General features: G+C 46.2%; 1 protein-coding gene across 2 annotated transcripts in view; it reads left to right on the top strand.

Moving 5' to 3' along the window:
* The window catches only part of LOC8028186 (lysosome membrane protein 2), an 81277-nt gene that overhangs the window by 5622 nt on the left and 49217 nt on the right, over positions 1–26438 (top strand). For both annotated transcript variants that reach the window (XM_040221717.3, XM_029984256.4), the window contains exon 2: positions 17276–17433. In XM_040221717.3, coding sequence (XP_040077651.1) covers positions 17276–17433 — 158 coding nt within the window. The remainder of the gene's footprint in view (positions 1–17275; positions 17434–26438) is intronic.

Below are 26438 nucleotides of genomic sequence, written 5' to 3'. Positions count from 1 at the left end.
CACCCGGCAGCTGAGCCGGGCTTCGCTCACGCCCAGGCAGTAAGATTCCGTCCTATCGCGCAATCCTCAAAAGAAAAAAAAAAAAGAATCGCTAAGGCTGCAAAGCGTGCGCCGCCGCGTGTGACAAAACAAGGAAAGCCTACGTGCACGAACGACCGTACACAAACGCTTGGTCACGCATCACGTGACAGCTGTCTTGCGACGCGTGCTCGACTCGTGGAGTGTACCGTCAGAGCTTGTGGTCCGAATGTCCAAGAAGACAAAAAAAAAAAAAAAGCTTTAGAATGGTGGGAGGGGAGCAACGGTTTTAGGTTCCCCAACCAGGTTGGGACGTTGGTCCGCGCAATCCCAGAAGTTGTACGCATGGGCGGTTCACATCGATGGCCGAGTGTGCTGCAGAACCCGGGGGTCCCGGGTTCGATGCCCACGCCTGCGCGTTCCTATCTGGATGAGCATCGATCGGACCGGCGTGCGGTCGTGCATCGTTCCTGCGTGGTGATGCACGTGGAAGACCCGAGGACAGCAGTGCTACTGCATTGGCTAAATTTTTTCATCTACAGAGGCGACACCAGATGTTCGTTGAGGCTGACTAACCTCTCGCGGGTCGCGTCATACGCCCGTCGAAATGTTTTCAGAATCAAATATGCGCAACCACGCCAAAACGTCATAAGAGACAAAAAGGCCCACCCTTGGACATTTCGTTCCATCGGATATTCTGACGTGCGTTCTAGGGTCATGTGACTGATGAGCGATTGCTTCAGCGCGCTCATCGTTCTTTTCTGTATTATTTATTTTTTTTTTTTTTTCGACTCATGGGGTCAGCGTTGAGAAATCGAGACGCGCCCATTTCGTGCGTGCAAAGTTATTGCGCAGTTCCAAAGATTGCAAAAAGAAATACAAACACAAATACTGTTAATTGTAAGAAGCGAAGAATTTTAACGGGGATTGGACAACACCCGTTTCTCGGCTGTAACAACAACCAGCAGAGGCCACGCAACAACGCGGTGAAGAGTTTTTTGAGGCACGCCAGTCTGGGAGAATGTTTTGTCGACACGCGATTTTCGAATGAATAACGGGGCGTTTTTTGCTTGTTTGTTTTTCATTTCGTAGAAGGCGTTTCTGTGACGTCACGAGCTTTGGGCGCGCGCAAGGACTTCGGCGGAGTCACAGCTTTTACCAACAGGGTTGGGCTGGGATTTAGGTTTGGGCTTGTTCCGGCTTCGAGGGTTGGCTCGGGGATGGACGGGCTCGGTTTCTTTTGTGGCCGAGAAACTGACGATGCAGGATATATGAGGATAAGAAAGCAGCACAGAGGGGGACTTCGGGGTTCCCCCACTAATCTCCAACTTTTTCTAAAATTTTTGCGTGCGTAATTTTTTTTTTTTTTTCCAATTTGTGGGGTTAGCGCAACGAGGAGGCTGTCATACTCGGGTATCATACGTGTGTAGAAATGGGGATGATGATGCTAATGACTAAAAGAGAAAAAAAAATAATTTTATTTGTTTCGAATAAACTCCATTTGTTTTCTAATGGTAACCGTCCAGGCAAATTCACAAAATAATTATTTTTGAACGTTATACACGACATGCCGGTACCTGCAGCGTACAACGCCAGAAAACAAATTTGAACTTCTGCTCCTTCCATGTGTGTTTTGTGGCGGTTGTCAACATTGAAGTCGCCCGTGTACGTATAACTATTATAGTCAGATACAATATAAGAGTGCGCCGAATAAACACTGCCAACTAAGTACCGGCCCCGGCATCGAATCGTTCCGCGGACCGACCAGGTAAACCAGGTAAGGCCACGACGAACTTCCGTGACGTCACCATAGCGTTTCTGCATGCGCTTCGTTAGCGGACTATTTTCGCATCGCGGAGAGACAGTGGCCGGTGGTAATCGTAGCGTGGGATGAGCTTTTGGATAAATCTGAAACGCTATCAACACTGTCAGAGTTAAGAGACACAGCGAGCAAGTGAGAAACATAGAGGAAACAAAACCTTTTTGATACGGTCATGCGGCTGTAACAACATTTACATAAGAAAAAAAAATATAAAAGGAAGGTTCCGAAAATGAGTGCGCATCGCACGAATCCTCCGCGCACCGCGGGTCGTCTCGGAGAAGCGGGCGACAGGGGTCCGCTCTCGCTCCACTTGTTGCAAAATGGGGCCTCTCTTCTGTTTCCTCACCGATTCCGGACGCTTCATTTTTGTTTTTGTTTTTCTCCTTTTTCTTACGTAAACGTCGCTTCTGCCTGGCTTCGCTGATGTCTCGACCAGGAAGTGGGGCTCGGAGCAGGTGGACCGAAAGCTCGAGATGCAAAACCCGTGGATCCTGGGTTTAATCCCCACCCCTGACCTTAGGGGCGTTTATGTAGGGGGGTGCAAAAGGAGAAGTTAATCCCCAACCCCAAGCCTCGCTCGTATTTTCATACCAGAACATCCCGAACCGGCGACTTTCTAGTGACAAATTCCACTGGTCGTTTTGGAGCGCACTGGGATCAGTAGACCATATCCGAGATGGAACACGGCATCCGAAAGGAGTCGTTCCGCCCCCGGATCCCCAGAGGACGATGACCAGACCTCCGGGATCGGCGGATGCCTTCCCGTCATTCATCTTCCCGTGAATCCCCTTCCCGCAGTACCGGGTCTCGAAGCACGTGTTTTCGCAATCCCGGCGCTAACATGTGTTCAATTCAACGGTAAAGTTAGTCATGATGTGAAATATACGCGCGGATGAGCAATGTGCACCAGCTTAGCCACTTGGCTCTTTATCGGAATACTCGTGGATGGTGTCCAAGTACGTCTCGATTTTCGGCCTTTTCTGTTAAGGTCCGAAAAGGCAGTGGGATTTATGTGGGACATACAAACAATGCTCGTCGTCGCTGCAACTCGCGCCGGTGCTGCCGGACGAGCTGCTCGAGCAAGTTGACGACGAACTGTCATCAAGCAGCAGCAGCAGTAAAGCGGGCGGCGCTTCGCGAGCGGCCATGGCGAATTCTTCTGAGGCGCGATGCCCGGCGAGACAGGAAGTCACGAGTGCGAGCCGAGGACTGGCCAGGCTGGCTTCCGGTGGAATTCGCCGAAATCGGCGGCGCGACCTTTCTCGAATCCGGACTGAGATCTGGAGTGGGAGCTGATTCAGAACGGCGATTGGAACACGTCCATCTCGATCCCGATCGCCCTTTGAAATAGGCGCGCTCCAGAAAGGTCGATCGCGGCGATCTCCAAAAACCGACCTGTGGAATTCGCCATAAAATGCTACATTCACGTTCGACGCCAAGGGAGAGGAGGCGCGTCAGAGACCGCCCAGTCCACACTCGCAATCCTACATTTGTTGTTGTCTCCGAAAGTTTGTATAACGAGCATCGCTCTCTTGCCGGCTCTGGATTTCTTCTCCATCGGTGTCTTTCCGCAAAAACGACGAAGAAGATCTCGCGCATTCCTTTTCTCTGTATATCAAAACCAAGCTAACATGGGTCAGAAAAAAAAAAAATATATATATATATATAACAACGTATATTAGCAACTTTTATACTGAAAAATGTAATTGATTACGGCATCTTATTTTATGAGACGAAGAAAGCAGCCAGCCCTGACCCGTGAGTCGGAGTCGGAATCGGATGAGGAGATTCGTGTCCGCAGCCACCTCTGAGTCCTGAGCAACCTTCGTCCTCCAAATTCCAGCTTGTTTTCATACCAGAACTGTTTTCCAAGAATTGGTCGTCTACGAAACTACGTGAGACTAGGCGTTGGAAAATTATTCGGCCGTCAAATGAATTATTGAATTAAATTATTCAACTCGCGTAGCCTCGAAAACTCACTTACCTTTCGCAACAAGGTGGCCGCGAGCGCATCACCGAAAAAAAACAACATAAAACAACGTTCAAGGAACTCATAGTCTCTCTTTTAATAGGTTCATGGTACCACCCAGTCGCTTGTTTTCACTCCAAGCCAAAAAAAAAAAAAAAAAAAAACTCTCAGCTCGTGATAAAGAAACGGCAGTTGTATTTCATTCCCGACCTCCTCGCCACACCACGAAACTCGCACCATGGCGACGTAAACAAATCGCGAGCGTCCTTCAAGATGGCGTCCGCTACTCAGTGTACCCGAGAAATCTAACTTTTTTTTTTTCTTTTTTTCACTGTCGCCGCATTTTGAAGCACGCTTCTTTGAAGCACAAGCTCCGGTGATGCGGGGCGCGTGCATTAAAGCACCCTGCAAAGGCTGGTAACGGTCTGCTAAAAGTCCCTAATGTCGCCATACTCTGGTAGACTATCTCACGCCGTGTAAACATCTAACGACTACCTTTCTTTTTTTTTTTTTTTTTTGTGTGTGTATGGCATCAAGTTTCACCATGCCATCACGTGACACTAAATTTTCGCTAAATTGAGCGAAGAAAATTTTCTACTAAATTTAACGGAAAACTTTTTACGTTAAATTCAGGGGCAAAAATTTCTCGGGTAAAAATAATTAACCGGAAGTTTCTTCTTCTCTCGTCTCGGTCACTCATTGGGTAAACAAGCATCAAACGACAACGCGTTGTTTTCAAACAAGCCCGCACTGCGCTTGCGCACACACACACAGACACACTCACACACACACGTGCGAGCACTTCCGCACGCACGCACACATACGCACGTATACACACACAAAGAAACACAGATTTTGCGTTACCGTCAGGCTGAAATGAGCGTCTATCACGCAAGTAGGATTAGACCATACAGAGTTGTTGATTGTATTCACGTTCGGAACGGAGGCGGAAAAAAGCTTGCCGAGTTGCGAGACGATAGCAGAAATACTCCACTATAATTGATTACATTCCAGACTTTCATTATTTTTTTTTTCATTGGTGCGCTGTTTTCTTTAAAGGAAAAAAAAGGAGACGTCATTGGCGTGCTCGAAACATAGCAGCGTATACTTACTGTCGACATCATTCCACTTAACCGTACGTACGCGCCAAGAGTCTGATTGACCGCGACAAGGAAAAAAAAAAACAACAACAACAAAAAACTCGAATATCTTTTTTGTTTCCCACGAAGACGGCGCCGATACAAGCAGGAAAAGCGGCGACTACATCATCCGAATTCGAACATCACGAGCTCGCTCGTCCTCCAAGTTTATCGTGGAATTTGTTTACATGACCAATTAAAACCGATAAGGACAAACACTTCTGACAACGCCTGTACGAAATTGTCTCCTCTTCATGGCAGTAAACCCAAAGCCGCGATCATCACACCGCCAATAGATCATACAAAAAGACAGTCTGAAAGCATGTCCCAAGCATACATATGTACAAAGAAAACATGATCCCAACATGGTTGAGGCAGGTCCGCATGTAATTCTGTCACCAGTTAGTGGATTAGTAGTGTGACCTACTAACTATTGCTGGCTGCGACAAAAAAAAAGGTCGCGCGAAGTTGGTTACAAGTGTGAGTGGACTCTTTGTGTGACCACGTCGTGGGGAAAAGTAATTAATCGGGCCTCGTCAGCATCTATAAGTTGTGTGCGATTCATTGCTGAGTATATAGACGGATTGCACCGACGCCGCGTTGTCCGCTGTCCCCGGTTGGTTAACCAACCGCGAGCATGTGTGTCGCTGTTATCGATGCGCTCGCCGATATAATTTGTTAAACGAATGAATGAACGAAACATACCATTCAAACAAAGTTGGGTGGGCAAACCCCGTTTCCGAAACAAAGTTGGAGTTCTCTCACAAAGCATGAAACTTGCGCAATTGTGCGAAGTTTTAAAATATTTTTTTTTTTTATTGTTGTTGGCCGAGGTGCGTTGTTGGCCATTGTTTATCGTTGGCCGAGGAGCGACGATACGATGTTCAGAACTTGACGCGATCCGCGTCTCTTAGATTGACTCTGATTATAATTGGCGTATATATTTTCGCAACGCTCGTCAACATTTTTTTTTTTTTTTCTCGAGGAGTTATTCGACCCAATCTGCGGCTTCTTGGATGCTGTTTGGAGTAGGGAGATTGGCCTACATCACCGAGTGGGATCTAACTCTGTCGGCTGGCGAACGCGCCTTGCAGCATCTCAAAGTAAACGGTTTCGTTTTTCTTTCGTTTGCACTCTTTCGAATCTCGGGATATATAAACGCTTCCTCGCGAAGTCAATAGAGATAACATCCCGCACGCTGCTACGTTCGCATGGGCAACAAAATGAGGAGGTATACAGACGTGAGCTGTCGGAAATCCGAAGTCGGCGACTGCGACCCCACACACACACACACACACACACACACACACAGACACGCACACGCGCGCGCACAGACGCACGCACACACGCACGCACACGAGCAGAGACACACAAACAAAACAAAAAAAAAAAAGAAGAAAGAGGATAATCTTTCAGGAACGCAAAGCGATATATACGTGAAGCGCTCGCGGCCTTCGGTAGCTCTGTTTCTCACGACCCGGCAGTCTAGCAAGTCGGCGTAGACCGCATAAAATAGTCAGCCGCCGACGGTGGCAACGGCAAGAAACCTTCGGTGTAAGGCAAAGTGTTCCCGCGGGGTTCTACGCCAGATGACTGCATAATTTTTCAAGCGCGCGCGCGCATACGATCCTCATGTCAGCGCGACCAAGGACGCACACACGGCAGACGCGTTTCACAAGAACACATGGCTTTAAAAAATGCAGCGCGTCTGCTTTCCCCGTAAAGCACTTAGGAGAAAGCAGACATGTACAAGTTACTCAAAAAAAGTAATTAAGTTAAGTTACCGAGTATTAGCCTCAAAGGTAATTTAAGTAAAGTAGAAGTTACTCAAATGGAAAGTAATTGAGTAAAGTAGAAGTTACTCAAATGGAAAGTAATTGAGTAAATTACTAACCACCGTAACGAAGTAGAAAATTAATTTTGAAGTTACTTTCGTATTTTTTTATAGTAACCAGAAAGTACATAAGTGTTTTGATCCCTTAGCGAGATTCTGATAGCCAAATATGAACCGGCCTTGTGTTTTCACCTAAATGCTTTAATAACTCGTTCGGCTTATGTGCGATAAATTGTTTTGTACTTTTTTGTTTTCTGGTCAATAATATACTGCGGATGTATCATTTCTACATTGAGGTTCAGCACTGCCTGAGTTTGATTTTGCAGACAGTGTTTGCTGGTTTACAGTGTTGCGTAAAGTACGTACATCTAAGAAGTACAAGTAAAGTATGAAGTCAGTTAGAGGTTATGTACGTCAAGAACGCCGAGTGCAATGTACGTGAAGTAAAGTACTATCAATGCAGCATACTTTTAAAATAAAGTACAGATATTTTTAACAGAACATTTGATGATGCCCTTTCATACCCTATTTTGTTTTTAACTTTATTTTAACTGTTATACATTGCTCCAGGGGTAATCGGAGGAGCATCTGTTTTTAAATGGCGGCAAAAATATTAGGTGAACTCAAGTCTCCACAGAGTAGTTTTACCCTCGCTGATGAATTATTGAACATACACTTATAAGGCACTTATTTGAATCGGTCTTATAGCCGCCATTACTTCACTCAGAGAAATGACCAGATGACGTCTGGAAAGACGATAGCGCGTTTTCACATGACGATACGCCATTTTTGGTTTCCAAATTTGGGGAATGTGCTTTGAAGTCGGGAATTTTACTTCCTTCCGAAATTCCCAGAAAAAAATACTTTAGTGAAGTACAAGTACATGCTCAGAGTATGTACTTCAAGTAAAGTACAAGGTTTCTAATCCTACTTGAAATAGTAATTTAAGTACCATACGTGATGATTGAAACCTGAGACTGTGGTTTGAAAAAACGGAAACTCGTGAAGGGGGGATACAAAAGAAACACACGTTGGTTGTATGTCCACATTTCTTCTTCCTTCACGAGTTTCCGTGTTTCAAACCACAGTCTCAGGTTTCAATCATCACGTATAACTTACACCAGCTAGCTCGCACCTTTTCATTAAGCACCATATTCTTAAAATACTTCTCAATTCATCTTTTTTTTGTAAAAACGTTTGGGAAATTATTAAGCTTCTCGAATGATCTTCGAATCTTGGAAAACCTACCTATGCTGAATTTTGGGGGGACGCGATCCTTCAAGTCCAGCACAAACAACGGGAGCACCAGTTGGGAGTGGGTGCTGCATTTCGTTGACTCTTTTGAGTGAGGCTGCAGTGTGTACACCTCCTGTAGTGGACGAGAGTCCCTACGTTGGGGAGAAGCGAGGACAAACCCTCGTCTCCTTGAACTTCGGGGCATAAGAAACGCCAGTCTTCGGCGCTAATCCCGCCTTTACTGGGCCTCACTTGCGACGCGTTTGTTCGCTCCCCGCGCCTCGTAGCAGGGTTGTTGCAGTGGGGGGCTCGTGAAAACTTTAGAGGGTTTTGGACCTTCCAAACCACTCACCCCCTATCAGCTGATCCTCCAACATCTTATCGATTTTTGTGCAGGAATGTTCGTTGACCAGCAAACCTACCCTTAAATTTCAAAAGTAATTCGTAATCTGAGTGCAGGTTACTCAGAAAAAGTAGTTAAAGTAAACTACTAATTACCGAAATAAAGATGTAATTGAAAGTTAGGAAACTACTCAGTTGAACTACGTATACAAGTCTGGGAGAGAGTCCATCGCTGCGATCTATGGAGGGACTCTCGGCGAATCAAGAACCTGATAATACGTTGATGCATAAATAACCAGCTGCGGTGTAACACTGAGCATGTTGAAATGCCATATAGCAGATGGCTATTCACCAACAAAGGTGATTGGCTTCGTGATCTGTTTGTTATTTGGTGCTCTTAATCGACTTAATCTTCCATCTTATCGGCCATGGAGTGTTAATAGAGACTTTCAGTAGAACGTTCCGATACCCCCGATAACGATATCATGCATGCGCAAAGGTAGAGGCAGAGTATCGGGTTTCCTTATCTGAGTCATCGGAACGATCTACTAAAACTCTCTAATAAGATGACCGTGACGCTCAGATGTCCACCAAATATTACGTAAGGCAATGCGAAAAATATAAGCGTTCCTTCTTCTGAAATACTAGGCAAGATACTCATTTTCTCTCGTACTTCATTATTTATAGGGAGTGTTCACTGACGGCCATGGCTGAGTGGCTCGGCTGCTGAGCGCGTGCTAACGGCGCACTTCCACTGTTTTTTTTATTGTTTTTTTTCTTTTTTCTTTTAATTATGGCGTTTAGTGAATACCCTCTTTATCGTCGTTATTTAGTGTAGCCTTGATGGCGTAATCTCTATGCTCCTTGTGATTACTAGGTGTATCCGTATGTAGTTTGAGACGTATCATTCCAGCATCGCGTACATACTTCATAATTGTAGTTTATGCATCATACGTCCTATCCATTCCTTAAGTTTCAAGCGGCCGGTCTCAGAATATGGGTGCCAATGTTTCACTTCATAAAACAAACATGGAATCCCATCGAGCATCATTTGGCGGTCGCCATTATTGGATCAAAACCTTTGCCAAACGCTTACGCGGTCCTCGGGTTTAATAAATTCACAGAGTGCATGCCGAAACATGCTCTTACATGGCGCGCACTCGAGAAAAAGTATTTTAAATTGACTATAAGTCCATAAAAAAAACGTTTGCGGACAAGAAAAGAAAAGAAAATAAACAGAACAGGTTTACGAGGGACGCGCGGTCGCTGTTTTTGCCGTAACACGGTGTACTTGGATGTTTTTGCTTATGTCTCCGGTCCCGAGAAAGGTCGCGCGTCATCGGAACTTGTGTACGACGCCTGCGACAGGTCCTCCGACCTTGCGATGTTGTCCGTTACCTTGCCTTTTGCTGTTATTGGCTCGTCGTGTAGCAGCGGCGTGCGGTTCCTCCTTGGCTCCGTGCGTCACCTGTCGTGTCACGACGCTCGAAGTCGTCGGCGTCCCGACACGGCTGTTTTTTTGCGACATTGAGCTGTCAGCGGCCGAGGTCCGCGTGTTTATAGAGGCGTCCTTTGCAGCTCCCGCCGCTAGGTGTGACGCGAGCGACGGAAGTGTTCCGCTGCAGCCGAGAAAGCGCACCGTTGCCTATTCAAATTTGATTTCGTTTCGTTTAATATGCCCTTAGAAACCAAGGGTCACACCGCTTATACGTCGTACAAAAGGCAGCCTGCAGCGTGTTTCGTCTTTGTAGTACGGTACTGCCACATTAGCCGTGCAAGGAAAAGTGATTTGGTTCGAAGGTTACATGTATACGAAGCAAATCCGCTTAATTCGAACATATGCTTTAGCCGTAACTGCACTGATACTTCTGCATCACATCTGCGGAGAAACTCTGCGCCTTTTTGTATGATGAACGGGTGGTGTGGATGCGGCCTTACAGCACTCGACAGTCTTTACGAAACAAAAAAAAAAAAAGAAAACCCGGGATAATTGCAACAAAACTATAATCGCCGACAACTTAAGAAAACGCAGAGCGTGCATGGCGAGTCCAGATACCCCAGCATCTTTTTTGTATCTCCACAGCCAATCAGATGGCGGCATTGGTCGACACGAAGTCGAAGAACCAATCAGAAAGCGAGAAACGTGAACAGTAATCCACGCAGTCTTTTTTTTTTTTTACGTGAAACATTTTTTAGTTTTTTGTTCCGGATGTTGTGAAGCCGTATTTCGCGAAGCCGTGGCCCGTGACGTCCCATGATGCAACGCGCGCATTGTTGTATTATGCGACGTCAGAGACCTACGCACCAATGCAGTTTTTCCGCTAAATTTAGCGGTGAATCTGAGTTGGTGCATAGGACGCGCGACATCAGGTCACGCGACGTTAATTTCTCCGCTATATTTAGCTGGAAAATGAACGTACTGTGACCTACCGTATGAACCGGAATATAGATCGAATTTATTTTTGAAAATGGACCTGAAAAAGTCGACCCTCGTCTTATATAACGGTCATTAGCGGAAAAGCAAAAATAACCTCGCAACACTGGGTGGCTAAAGCCGCCATCTTGTGTTCTTTTTTTTTTTCAATCGCTTAGCGCTAGTTTACTTGTCACGATGGTCACGATTGACTTTCACTTGTGCTCCTTGGTTGCAGAAGGACTGCGGTGTACCCCGAATTGGAAACAAAGGTGGCATATTTAGTTCGGGGTTTTAGCACCAGATCGCTACCTGTGACGTCGTAGTGCATCCGCACGAAAGCCGTCGAGGTCACTCGTGCCTCTGGGCTCTCGAGGGCGCAATTCAGAGGGGCGGCATCGTCCCTTCGATTTGCGTTAGTGATTAACTCGTCGTCGGACGAAGGTTCTGAAGAATCTGGGTAGTAACGCTCCCGCACTTCCTGGTTTAGTGCGTGAGAAGCAATTGAATAAATGTGCCGTGTTTCCCTGTCCTCCTGTATGCTTGGCCAATTTTGTTACCAAGGTAAGGCTGCATTCTCTTGCCATAAAATAAATTTTTTCGCTTTTTGCAACTTGTAAATTAGGGGGTCGACCTATATTCCGGTTCGACCTATATTCCAGTTTATACGGTACTCACCAATATAGTTTCCCCGCTAATTTTAGCGGGTAAATTGATGTCACGTGGTGTTAAAACGTTTCACGCATGCAATATAATTGATCAACAATTTGTCATACATTTTTTTTTAATGCTGGCAGTGACTAATTTAAAATGGAAGAAGCAGGAAGATTCTTAAATTGTGATACTAGAGCCACTAAATAAGCTACGCTTCAGAGTGACGACACTCCAGCCATCTTGGTGCTTAAAATCATGATTGCCAGTTATCTGAAACTTTATCTGAAATCGCAGGAAACGTTTGTTCCGTCCTCCAGAAATGTTAGAACAGTTCGCGACAGAGCGAAACGATATGACCACGTGCTTCCTGCCACCGTGTCCAAAAAAACAGAGGAATTCGTATTTCTGAATTGTGACGATCGGCAGTTGCGTCTGCTCTGCCCTAAGCACCAAGATGGCGGCGCTCACTAGCAGATCGGGGAACAGAGTGCCGGTACCCTAAGCGAATTGAGTGGCTCTAGGTGACACTATTGTCGCCGAGACATATAACTAAAGCGAAAAAAAAAGGAAGAAAAATACTATTTTTTTATAGTTATTGGTCGGTGGGGAAAATGCGAGCTACCGCCAGATAATACGGTTAGCTTTTAGATTCGAGGTTACTTTGAGAAGAACAGCGAACGTCCTATTCTTCGATTGAAGGCCTGTTCACACATGCAGCGGAGCGCTACAAGCATAGCGCTAACCTCGCGCTAAGCGCGTGCTGAAGGCATCGTTTACCAGCTTTGTATCGTACCGTCAAAACTGTTGCTCATGGCAGACAACAAGTAGTTGACGACATGTGAGGAGCGCTACATCAGCGCTTCGCTGCATGTGAGAACCGGCCTTAAAGGGTATACCTCGAATCGACGTTGAACCGACCTCGGCCAAATGACCAGAAACGCATCACGCCACCGAGATCTAAGTCGGTCCTTAACTGCGTATCACGAAGGACCCTTTTCTCTGCTCTCGTTGAAGACCCTGGCGAGGCCACTCGAAACTGCTCGCGAGACACGCGGCATTTTATCGCCGACTAATTGTTCCCCGAATCCTGGCGTCGCGAGTGCGGGGGGGAGTTACGTGGGCGAGGTGTAGTACATGAGGAGGGTCGAGTGGCTATGGACGATAAAAGATCCGTTAACTGTAACTGAGCTGGCCAAGGCCATCTCGGGGAAGATACGTGCTCCAGGAAGAGCAGTCACGTCATAGGTCGGAGCATGTGGGCTCGAGTGGGGAATGTAGCTTTATCTTGCATGTCGGCTTTCTCGCCGGGAAAGTAGTGTAAGCTATATCTATCGTCTTCAAAAAATGCAGCGTGAGAAAAAAACAAAAGTTAGGAATGTAATTCAATTTTTATTTTTCGACAATTGGGGAAAAGGTTTATTTTAACCGCGGCGGGTTGCTTCTGCAATTCATAACACGAGAAAAAAAAAAAAAAAGTCCGAATTCGCGGCTTTCGTTTTCCTTATAGGCGGAAATTCCCTACATTTTTTTTCTCGTCAAAATTAAAAATGCGACTCCTTTTGCCTGCACGATTTGAGATAGTCTACGATCAAGCAAGGGGAAAAAGTATAAGTTATGACGGATTTTTCCACGAAGGCCACGGTGTCCACCTCGAGAAGAACAGGGGCACGTCGCAAGGCCATGACCGTGAGATGAACTAACCTGGGAAGAATACGACAGGAGCGAATAATTTAACAAACGATCAAGATCAAGACACCACGTATTTCTGGCTTCACGCCAACCATATGCCACAAAAGTGGTTTTGCCTAAAATAATAACATTTCTTTTTTATTTACTTATATATGAGGGTATATCGCCGTTCCAGTAATATTGTGTCAAACCATTATCCGAGATATTCATTTAGTAAAAAAATTTCTCGTAACAAGTATTTTTTTAAGACTTCTTTTCGTGACATTTTTATAGCGATTAAAAAAAGCTAAGTTAGTGAGATTTTCGAAAGGACTGACGAAGGACCTGGCCAGGTCCCGAAACGTTTCCAACTTGAATTCCTGTGTTCGCCACAGAAGAACCAAACCATCAAAGGCAATACTATTTTGAATATTATTACTCGCAAGAGCTTGTTTTTCCTCCCAGGTTATGCAAAGAACAGGTGCACTGCGCAACACAGTGCAAACACGGCTTCTCCACTTTTTTTTTTTTAGACGGACGGTGCGATGCAACACAGTGCTAGCACGGGTTCTGCGCTTCTTACCTTTGTTGTGTTTTCTTTTAGACGGACGTTGCAACGATCAAATTTGACTACCTCTAGGATTGATGGCAGGTATGAGGATATTCGACCGCTTGTAGATTTTATGGCAGCTCCTTTTTCTTTTTCTTTTGTTCTTGCACGAGAGGGAAGAAAAATGACAGTCGCTTGTTCCAGGTAACTATGTGCAGCATGCACACTAACGCTTCGGTCCCACTTTGAACGGTCCGCAAATATTGGCTTCTCAACGTATCGCGTTAAGATTTACTACAGAGGTGCGGCTAGGTAGTGCACGCTCGGGGTGAAAATATCAACGGATGAGCTTGCCTTGTTCAAAAAAGAAAGGAAAAAACTGTTTTTCGCTATTTGCCGCGTCATTTGCAGACGGCGTTATGACCGGGCTCGACTAGTTAAAGGGATTGTCCGGTCAAATTTTATAATCGAGAAAACAATCGGATATCATTGTTATTGCTCCGAGACTCATCGTACATGCAATATCTGAATATTATATGCCCCTCTGCGTGAGTAATTGAATTTATACTGCTCCAATCGCATTCTAACGTAAACGCTGCTTTCGTTGGCAACATTATTGACACTGGCGAAATTCGGGGTGCAGTTTCGTACATAGGCTCATGAAACGTTTAATTAATAACGGGAGATAATATATCAAAATAAAAATGACGTTTGTCTACATGAAGGCTCCCTCGACGTAACGAGCGCAAGAACTTAAGTACTTCCGGTTTGGACCGAACAATCCCTTTAAATCTGCCACCGACAGATGGCGGAAGCGTCGAGCGCGCCGGCATAGTGAAAAGTTTCCGAAGATCTTCGGGATCGCCTGCTAAGCTCGGTGCCGGCGCGCTCGACACTTCCGACATCTGTCGGCGGCAGTTTAACTAGGCGAGCCCGGTCATGACGTCGTCTGCAAATGACGTGGCAGATAGCTAAAAACAGTTCTTGTTTTTCTCGACCAAGGTAAGCTCATCCATTGACATGTCCACCGCGCAATACAAAAAAATAAATAAATAATAATAATGAATGAGCAAGTTTGGTTACAGGGAAGCTACGGAGGTTCTTGAAAAACATGACTTCCAACCCATTTGTTGCGCAACTATTGTTAAACGCGAGAAAACGCGAAAGACAGTCACTGTACGTGACGTCGTTGACATGGCTGCCCAAGACTAGGTAGGCGGGGCTTCAGCCTTATTTTGAAAGTGCTCTTATGACTCTCCGGCGCGTCGCATTAAAACATAATTATGATATCTGTTATTTTAAGGGCGAAATGAACGCAATTCAAGTGTATTTTCTCAAATGTAGAGCTGCCCCATCTTCCCTTTAAGCACAGACCTGTGCCCACCCCCAATTCGAGCTCGAAACTGAACAATTGTAATACAACGCTTTAACCCTAATGATTAGGTGATGCTTAATCACTTTCCTTAATAACAGACGACAGCCGAGGTATACAAATAATAGAGCTGGGCGTCGATTAAAAATTTTAACCCGAATAATTGCAACCTTTAATCTATTTATTAATCGACTAAACGGTTTCGTTACTTTCCCTGCATAATTTTATTAGAACATTAAATTAAATTGTTTATGCTGATTAGGGTGATATACAAAGCAATATAACAATTTCGATTATCAATCAACCTCGAAGTGTAGTTAAGAACTGTAAAAAAAAAAAAAAAAAAGAACACTTATACTCACAGATTTTTACTTCAGCGGTTGTTGTTGTAAGCGTTGAAATGAAATTATGGATAGAAAATAGAGTCAACATTGTAACTTCAGCGGCATGAGGCAAAGGGGTTCGTTGGTATTCTCCGGCAAGAGTGACCCCTTTTGATTGTTTGTTTTTGTCTTTTTAGACATAGGCTAGGTGGCGCAAGCTACCGCCCGTTACAAAGGGTATAGCCATTAACCTCCATTCATCCATCCGTCCTTCACAATAGTCTCTACGGCGCTAAACGAACACTAACACAGCGTTGAAGTGGCCGGGAGACGTGGAACTTTCTGCACTTCTCTGGCAATACAAATCTCGCTCATTACGTTTACGTTAAAAGGTCGCCTAAACTTCGCCCTTCATAACAGGCGTACCCGTCCACGTCTGGGTGGTGAAAGCATTTAATTTTTAGTTTCTTTTGGTTCGACAAAATTTGACTGATTAACCGGCTAAAAAAATGTTGAATCGCGATTAAAGCATTAATCGATTAATCGGTGGGTTAATCGATAAATTAGCCAGCACTAATAAATTACAGAAACAAATATAGGCGAACTGGTGTACGTCTGCTAATACTAGAAATCCGAGACAAAGTAACAAAAATTTAATAATACGGTGTGCGACTTTTCCGTGTCTGCTCCTGGACTCGAGTTTGCGACTTATACGCTTGCCGAAATACGTACCGTAAACCATCGGGGGCTCACAGTGAAACAAAAATATTGGCATTAGCCTAGTCGGCGTTCTCGCCATTTTGAAGCAAGGTCAAGCTCATACTCCATTTCACCTTAAACCGGGGTCACGCTGCTTATACATAGTGTACAAAAGACAGCCTGCATACCGATTCGAACGCGAGCCACGCGCGATATCCGTGGTTCGAATGCCGCACGGCAATGAGTCCAAGGAGAAAAGTTGGCACGCGGCATTCGGACCACGGATATTAGGGTGACTCGCGTTTGCATACTGTCTGTTGCAGGGTGTAAGATAGACAGGTGGGGAAACGACCCATAGAAGCCTACCGCAGCGCCGTGACCGGATTGTGTGCTCGTCTGCTTGCGGGTACCCCCGATTTGCGACAGATGGCGCTGCAGCGAGAAAAAAAAAAATGGAATTGGATTTGCATGCAACTTTGTGGGAGAGTGCGCAAAATAAAGCGGGAAACACATGTACGACGAAACCTTCCGATCCGAAGTGCGGACTGCCGGAATGACCTTGGGGGGAGAGGGTGTTCGTAGCATCGGAGAGCGTTGAAAACTCTCGCCTCCGACCGTCGTATTGCGCGGTCGGACGTCGGATCGGACGGTTTCGTCGTACATGTGTTTCGCGCTTAAACCGAGAGCACGACAGTCCTCCATTGAAAATCCACGATAAACAATCTCCGTCAGTTTAGCCGATCGCCAGCGGTCGCCCACCCGGAGTGAGGGTTCGCGGTGCTCCACATAGATGGCGCCACAGAAAAAGAGAAAACAGGGGGACACAATTCGGTCGCTCATTTGGCTCTCGTTTCCCCACCTGTCTATCTTACACCCTGGTCTCTTGTATGACGCATGAACATTGTGACCCTGGCTTTACGATGAACCGCGGACAACGCTACGAGCCATCATAAGCCAATCCAAAGCCTCGTGAGTGTCTCGTGAACTTTGAGAGGAGCACGGCGACGCGCGGAGCGAGTTGTCACGTGATGCGCTGAACTCGATTCGATGGTTATTCGATGAAGTGAAGAATTTTTTTTTTCACCTTCCGGGTTTGTGTATTTTAAACTCAACATATGGGTAAGCTATTCGATTTAAGAACGTGCTTCCCCGCCTTCAAAAGTTAATATACAAAAATCAAGACGCTGGATTTTTTTTTCTTTTTTGCTGATTTTGTTGTTTGTTTCACTTTCGCAGCAAATGCAGCTCCGCGAAGGCTCCGAGACCCTGGAAAAGTGGAGCAACGTGAAGGTGCCCATCTACATCTCCTTCCACCTGTTCAACATCACCAACCCGGAGGAGTTCGGCAACGGCTCCAAGGCGGTCGTCCAGCAGGCCGGTCCTTACGTCTACAGGTGGGGAGCCTTCAAGGCTACACTCAAACCGATCAGACACCATTCAGAACGCACGATGAGATATAATATCCGCGGACACTCCAGCGTGCTTGTAGCACGTTTGCTTTATACATGTATGTATGCTTCGGAGGCATGCCTGAAGACAGGATTTGTATGACCAGTGTGATTGTACCGTCCTACAAGGAAGGAAAAATTCCTTAAAGGCCGACGACCAGTTAACGCTTTCCTCTTTTCCCCCCTTCCTCCTCAACCCCACTTCTACCCTGTCCACCGTTGCCTGTTTCCTCCTTCCCCATGGCGAGGAGGATCTTCTGCCTTGCAGAATCTTGAGTCTGGTAGTCGGTCAAGAAAGGGGCGGGTTTATTGGCCAGGCTTGGGAGAAGGGGGGGGGGGGGGGGGGGAGGTTTTCCAACGAGATGTCAAGTCACGACGAAATTTAACATCGTGGATGAACGGATGTGTCGTCCCAGGCGGAGTAATTGCATTTTCACCAATAACGAGGCATTTTCATCTTAAAGAAAAATCGAATTTATGTCCTTTTTTACAGTAATAACAATTTTACCTCGAGGTTAAAAAAAAAAGGTGGGGGAGGGGGAAGAGAGGAGTCGCTTTCCTCCCCCTCCCCCCCCCCCCAAAAAAAAACAAAACAAAAACAAAAACCCAGCTTTTTTCTTAAAACCACTATCGCTTGCTTTTTTAACGATGCATTAGCATTGCGACAATGCAGCGCATGAGGACTTATGACCAATGGGCGAAGGGAGGCGTCCGGCATTAGATTTCAAACGCTGCAAGGTAGCAAGGCTCGGAGAACCAGAAACGAGTGCCTGGCACCGCGCACCGCTAGCTGGCACTCCTGGCACAGAGGCAACTAAGGCGCCTGATCTTCCAGCGCTCTAAATGGACGCTTTCGTGATACCTCTAGCGCCGTGGGCCGACGGCATTGTTACCACCCCGAGACTGCTGAAACGTAAAAAGTGTTATCGTTTGTCTTGCGAGTAGCGTAAAATGCGCCGGTGCACGAGGTCCGTGTCTCGAGCAGCCCTTGGAAGCAAATGGCGGCGCAGCACTGAAATTAGCAGCCCTTGGAAGCGAATGGCGGCGGAGCACCCGCTCGTGGCAACGTGTCTTGCACGTTTGCACTACAATGGCTGGCGGTACTTCTAAGCGCGAGTTTTATCGAGGGACTTTATTTACGCCATCTCCACAAGGGCGCAGCCATCTTTGAATGCCGTCACTTTTGGTATCCGTTAAAACATCGTTTTGATCTGCCCAGGCCGCTAGAAGGTGTTCACGAAAAACGCGTGATTGTCACATATTCTTGTTTTACATCACCTATATTTTCTCGCATATTCCAAGCTGAAATGTCTTATTATTATTTCGTCCAGTATACCCGATATGGAGCTCCACTGACTGAGAAGGAAAAGAAACGCAGAACGCATATTTAAAGGAACGGTGTCACCTGCTTACTGTCGCGCGCCCATATTTTGTTGCAGGTCAATTACCCTTCCCACAAAGCACTACACTATTAGCACTTTAGCAGAGAGGAGGCTGGAGAGAAGGCGAATGGAGAGGACGAAACCACCAACCGTAGCGAGCAGAGAACTTTGTGGGAGCGACTTGTCCTGCTATTCTAAACCTCCGGCAGAATATATAGCACGTCACAACGCTACATTGCGAAACCGAAGCAGTCAAGGCTTGACAAAACCGGATGACACGCAGGAATGAAACATTTTAAAGCGAAAGTCTTATATACGTTCCATATATGAGAAAAGGCGGCGTCGGCGTTGTGCTCGAAAGATGGCCATAAAAATACGCCATCAAGCACGCGCCCCTCAACGTCAATGCGGACGCGCCTCCGAAATAAAACATAAAGAAAAGCACAGCAACGCAGGTGCTTCGTGACGGAAGCCGTGGAGCCGGCGGGGGCGCCGCGCCACGGCAGTGGCGAGCGTGGTGTCACCGCCGGAGCGCCATGTGCAAAAGGAGGACGTGGCGCGCTCAGCACCCGGCGCGTCAGTTGCGCTTCGGACTTCTGCTCGATGCGTGCTTCGTGCGATGGATTGTGAGGCGACCCCGTCTACATCTGCGGCCTCGATATCGGCAGAGGCGTCTACATCTACGGCGGCTTCCGCAGGCAAACGTGGCCGCTTACGCGAATACGCCACAGCCGAGTGAGCAAGCCAAAGAATAGGCGAACACACACACCGAATACAAAACCGGCATAAACAATTTCAATAAGTGTAGAAACATTACTCGAAAATATTTCACCCGCGGGACTATCATGCTTTCGGATTTCTACACGTAAGCAGCTAGTCTCAAGGGTCTTCGGTGGGTTGTTATCCCACTACGGTGGTCGACCTTTTAGAACACAGAACAATAACAAACGAACAAAGAAAGTACGCGTCGAACATATCCAATCAAACAAACGGAATCTCCGATAAAACGCAACACGCGGGCCCATGCAAGGAATCCGACCGGCAGAACATAAATTTCCTTCTTACTTAAACACGCACACGCACACGCACACGCACGCACACGCACACGCACGCACGCACGCACGCACGCACGCACGCACGCACGCACGCACGCACGCACGCACGCACGCACGCACGCACGCACGCACGCACGCACGCACGCACGCACGCACGCACGCACGCACGCACGCACGCACGCACGCACGCACGCACGCACGCACGCACGCACGCACGCACGCACGCACGCACGCACGCACGCACGCACGCACGCACGCACGCACGCACGCACGCACGCACGCACACACACACACACACACACACACACACACACACACACACACACACACACACACACACACACACACACACACACACACACACACACACACACACACACACACACACACACACACACACACTATATATATACGTGCTTAACATTGACTGCGTAAAGCACGAAGTGCCTACGAGAGAAGAAAGAAAGGCATCAACACAGAGGGAATGATAGAACGTAGAGTAGAAGAAAGGCGTAAGCACGACGCAAGAAACAAGCAAGCACGACGGAACGCATTTTCCCGCAGCTTCACGCGACGGCAACGAGAGAAAATGTCGCCAGGGTTTGTTGACGGACGATGTGTTGCAGAAGCGAGTGACACAGATGGAATACGCGGGTCCGCCGCCTTCGTGCATACCGAAAGCGCGCGACCGGCTGATTCCGTAGGCGCGGAAAAGGACACGACCCTGCAAATTTGGGTTTATATTGCGTTGCACATAAGATCCAACCGCGGCCAATGCATCGTCACCGTCCGATTGCGGCATACAAGTGTCATGCTGTTGCCTGGCAGTCACGACCCTAAGGGCTCATTCACACTGGAAGCGGATCCGCGTTCGCAAAGCGGTTGCGAACGCGGTTGTATAAGGATTCAGTACAATTGCACGCGCACGCGATGACATCAAATGTGCGTGCAATTGCACTGGATCTTTATACAACCGCTTTCGTAACCGCTTCGCGAACGCGGATCCGCTTCCAGTGTGAATGGGGGGTTAAAGGGATACTGAACCAAGGAATTTAGTGTCCATAATAAGTCGGGCACGTTCTTTCCACGAGCCAGCAGCCGCCGGTGTGCGCGAGCACGCGCAACAAAAATGACGTTGAAGACCTCCATTCGCGGTTAAGATGACAGTGAAATGTATGGGCTTCGGGCCAAAGGAGGATAAAGACAAGTTTTTCATCTACACAGTGGTGTCCGGTGTAAAAGGTAAGCGATTAATTGGTCTAGCAAGCACGTAGCTTTCACTTTAGAGATGAAAAGCCTGTTTTTATTCTCCTGCTGGCGCGTGGAAAGAATGTGCGCCACTTATTATTGACACTAAATTCTTTGGTTCAGTATCCCTTTAAAGGGGTACGGAAAGAAAAATTTAAATATTCAAATTTCGTTCGGAAATGAGTCAAGCATGACGGATAATAACCGTAAATGATAATCGCACGTTTGTATTTTGAACGACCGGCTATATTTTTCGTTCCAAACGGTGCACTCGAGCAAGCGCTCGAAGAGAAGCGAGCGGAGAGCGCGATGCGTCATGGGATATCCGGCGCAAACAAAAAGAGAAAGAAAATATTCCCCGCATTCGTGACGTAGCAAGGCTGGCGTGGTTATGAGCTTTGCCCTTGGTGGCGTTGTCGGCGTTCGAAGTACCCGTTGGGTGACGAGGAGGAGGAAAACTTTATTCAAAAGCTCAGGTCCGAGCCGTCTTAATCGTCCGCACTGGAGGAGGAATCGTCTTGCGTGTGGCTGGCCCAAGGAGCCCGTAGTTTCCACAACACTGTCAGTTTAGGGCTGAACGGGGTGGGGAAAGCAACTTTCGCTCGAGTTTTGAGCGACGGGCTAATCTTCTAATCTCCACCATTCATTGTCTGGAAGGTAACCGAAAACATTTGTTGGCTGTCCTTTTTCAGGGCCTAAAACATCAAACGAAATATGCAAGAACACGACAGTTAAACTACGTTTTTCTTTGCTCATAATTTCATTCATCTGCCGTCCTGTTTTGCACATCGAGCTATCGAGCGAAGCACAAGCCATAGTTTCTTCGATCGCGTTGAAAAACAAAGCACATTAAAAAAAAAAGAAGAAGAATGTTTCGTGTGTTATCCATCACGCGCACCTAAGGGTGACTGGAAGTAGTCCTCAGTCACCGATACCTTTCTAAATAATCCCAGTGTCGCCACAACGGTTCGTCATATTCACAAATACGGTCGATATAGACACGACTGTTGCCCGCGGTCGTACTTTGCCCGAATACCACACCCGCGTCAGTCTTGCGGCCATTCGTTCTTTGCGCTTGGCGAATTAAGGCAACGACGAATAATTAAGTGGCGCTCCTTCATAAAACGAGATGGTTATGCGGCGGGGTCAGCGTTGCGTGCACAGCGCGCCCTTCGGTAAGGGAAGAAAAGTAACGAGCGGTGCTTGGGGCGGCACGACTTGACGATGACGGGGACATATACGACGATGAAGACGTGGAGATAGGCGCACCAGTGCGTCGTAGCATATCGGCTGGGTCCGGTCGAGCGTGGATGGCAAATTGTTACCGCAATGTCCCCGTGAACGGCTCAGCTGGACCCGAGATCCGCGTCACGGCCAAGGACGGAAAGAGACGGACGGTCGGCGGAAAGACCCTGAACTGCGATCAGCTCACGGTCTGTTTTCAAAATGTCGCCATTTTGATTGTATGTTTGTCTTTCGGTGCTGGATTGCCTGGGATGTTTTGTCCGCCCCCTAGTTCGTAGATCATCGACTTCCCGGTAGAGATGTTGACTTACAGCTTCCTGGTATTGTGTTGGGCAAACCTAGAGCTACTTCGTCAATTGAAACTCAATATAAACTCAATGTCTAATGAGTTTGATCATTAAAAACTCAATGTTGATTCCATTGAATTTACTCATTAGGAATGCAATTGAGACTGATCATAACAAACTCAATATCGATTCTATTGACTATAATCATCAGGAATGCAATTGAGTTTGATCATTAGAAACTCTATATCGATTCTAACGAATTTACTTATTAGGAATGCAATAGAGTTTGATCATAAGAAAGCCAATATCGATTCTATTGAATTTACTCATTAGGAAGGCAATAGAGTTCGGTCATAAGAAACTCAATATCGAATCTATAAAATTTACTCATTAGGAATGGAATTGAGTTTGGTCATAAGAAACTCATTATCGATCCTGTTGAATTTACTAATTAGGAATGCAATTGAGTTTGGTCATAAGAAACTCAATACCGATTGTATTGAATTTACTCATGAGGAATGCAATTGAGTTTACTCATTATGAACTCAAAATATAATATTTTGAATCGACTCATTAAGAATGCAATTGAGTTTGCTTACTTAGAACTCAATATCCATTAATTTAAATTTACTTATTAAGAATGCAATCGAGTTTCCTCATTATGAACTCAGTATCTATTCATTCGAATTTACTCATTATATATGGAAACAAGTTTTATCATCAAGAACATAACGTTGATTATTTTGAACTTATTACATTTGCAAATAAGTTTTATTATGAACAGCTCAATATTGGTCATTTTAAATGGGCTGTGCAACGATATTGTGTACGAACGCTTCTCGCTTTACACCAGCTGACTGGCACTACTGGGACCGAAGAATACTCGAGCGCAACGCCACTGACCAAGAAGCGTCTTCGTCGCGGCGGAAGTCTAAGGATAAAAGCGGAGCTTTTCTTTCAGTCTCTCCTTCGCAAATTTTAATGACGGAGCTGTGGGGACAATGCCAACAATGCGATCCCAAGGAGTGCGTCATCAATCCTTGCGATTTCCGCTGTGAGGATATTTAAATTCTGCTCATACAGGGGACACGAAGACTGCGTAGACATTCAATTTTGGATCGTGACAATCAACGCCTCGACATGCATTCGGGTAGTGGCTCGTGCCAGATCGCAGCAGAGACGGGAATAGCCTAACCTTAACAATGCGGGGAACCATGGTGGAACCTAACCTAACATAAACTAACCTCACCTAACCTAACCTCACCTAACCTAACCTAACCTAACCTAACCTGACCTAACCTGACCTGACCTGACCTGACCTGACCTGACCTGACCTGGCCTGACCTGACCTGAACTGACCTGACCTGAACTGACCTGAACTGACCTGACCTGACCTGACCTGACCTGACCTAACCTTACCTAACCTTACCTAACCTAAACCTAACCTAACCAACCTCAACGCGTGCCTATGTGACAAATATTGGCGGCATATATTCGCCTCCAGATCACGTTGTCTTTTTTTCTAACAGCGAGTTGAGGAAATGAACAACAATCGTTTTTTTAAATTTTTTTTTGCGGCTGCCATTGCGTGGTGAAGGAAACCAACCTGTGTTTCATAGGTCATATATGTCAAGGATTAATTCTAAGCTGTATTTATTGAAAGTAGAAAAATTGTTGCATCACCCATTTAAGTTTACTCATTAGATATATAGATGAGTTTTATCATTCATTACCTTGAGCTTAGTCACTGACATGCCCTTGAGTCATAATACTTGACAGACATTTCTTTGTCACCTCATTAGATATTCAACCGAGTTTTTGTCATTGAGTAAAGTTGACATCAGCTGGCTTGCACCATTTGCTGTTGAGGAGTCCAGCAAGGGCACAGCTGCAAATAACCATGAGTACACTTACTCTCAGCATAAACATATTTGCTCAGATTCATTTAATGGAATCCAAAACTTTTGACAACTTCGAGAGCGTAGGGTGCATTATAATAACTCTAAGGTCACTGACAAGGTGAGAACAACGGGGAGGAGCTTCACTTGTCTCCCTTCAAGCTTGAGTCTCCCCCTCGAAAACGCTACAACCTCTCGTGCATATCAAGCGCGCGCGCGCTGTCAAAACACGGTGGAATGCATGAAGGGCGTGCTCGCTTCATGTGTTCGCAAGACACGCCACGCCGTTTTCATTCTGTCAGTGACTGCATGGTGACATCATTGAGCCTATTATACTAGTCACCTCGTACGGAAAAGATGCCATAGAATATTTTAAAGCGAGAAACTACTGCGCCTCGTTTGTGCTGAGTGGTGCTATCCAGAGAAGCGATAACATACCGGCTAGGAATCGCTTTTGTGGATTACTGCACCGAACGATTATTGCTCGTATTAATGTTTCTTTATTAAGGGATAGAGTCCAATGACGTCGAAACACTGTTTATCATTTATGAAATTTCCAAGGGGGAAATAGCACACTGGGAACCTTAATAAATGCTGAGGTGGTCACCGACCTTTCATATGTAGTGGTGGGAGTAGTCAATGGGAGTACGATTAGTGTGTTGTGAGTGCTTAGTTATGACGTTTGTGTTCGTTTCCTTCAGGTTGCGTGCTTTAAGGAATTATACAAAAAGTTCTTAACGAGTTGCAAAGTTTTTTTGAAGGCAGTTGCAATAAATTTTATTGAAACACGTTTCCAAATTTTTATTGAAACTCAATTGCCAAAATTCTATTGAAACACTATTGCCAAAATTCTATTGAAATGCAATTGCTAAAAATTCAATAGACTACTTCCATAAATCCCTGCAAGCAACACTGCGCGCGTTGCACTCTGGGAACTAGTTGGCCAGGGAGGAAAGCGGCATGGTTTCGGTTTCGATCGACACGTCGAGGAGTGATCATACACAGGGCGTGAATTAAAAACAGCCGTCATGTTTCCTGGTCTTGAGCACATCGTTTCGGGTCTCTAAAACAACTTAAATGGCCAGACCTCGAAGCTTCAGCACAAGCCCGAACGATATGTAAAGCTTGTCTTGACACATGCTTGCTTATTTTTGTACTCGAGCCTTCCTCTTAGAGTTTCGAGGTACGAGGACGAGCCAGTGCTGGGAATCTCGACGCTGCGAAGCTCGGGGATCTTGCTTGTGTACGAGTCAACACGCTGTAACAACAAATAAGTTCGTGTACAGTGAGCTCGCAACTTTACATTAGTGTTGCTGGTCGGCAAGTTTGTTACTTGTTTTATGCGCCCACTGACGAAATTACCTTTTTTCAATTACTGTTTTTTTAATACTCCCGAGTACGCGAGGTAAACTGGGAGACGCCGTTAAAAACCTAAAATCGAACACTTCTTATCCCTTTATAGCTGTATATTGACCCGCAGCACAGCACGAAGTAAAGTCTTTACATGCTCGGATTCAACTAATTCAATATCGCATGAAGTTATCCTGCAATCATATAGGCACATTCACACATACCAACCGTTTTAAAGAAAGCAACAGTCGAGCACTTTCGTAAAGAATGTCGCACTATTCGGCGGACTCGCGTATACGCCGTGAACCCCTATGCGGTGCGCCAAATGAACTAAAGAGTTCCAAGCGCATTCGGCGGCTGCTAATGGCCATAAGATTTGTTATATGTTTGCTTTCTTCCTGACTGAGTATGCCGAGATAATTTCAGGACCACCGTTCAGACACGGTTCTGGGGTGTCGGGAAAGGCTCATCCAAAAAGGCTTCGCG

This window comes from Ixodes scapularis, unplaced genomic scaffold (genome assembly GCF_016920785.2).
Source record: "Ixodes scapularis isolate PalLabHiFi unplaced genomic scaffold, ASM1692078v2 PGA_scaffold13__105_contigs__length_92229423, whole genome shotgun sequence".
In the NCBI taxonomy this organism is placed as follows: Eukaryota; Metazoa; Arthropoda; class Arachnida; order Ixodida; family Ixodidae; genus Ixodes; species Ixodes scapularis.
The sequence above is the reverse complement of the archived record's forward strand: the minus strand, read 5'-3'. Positions and strand labels throughout refer to the sequence as shown.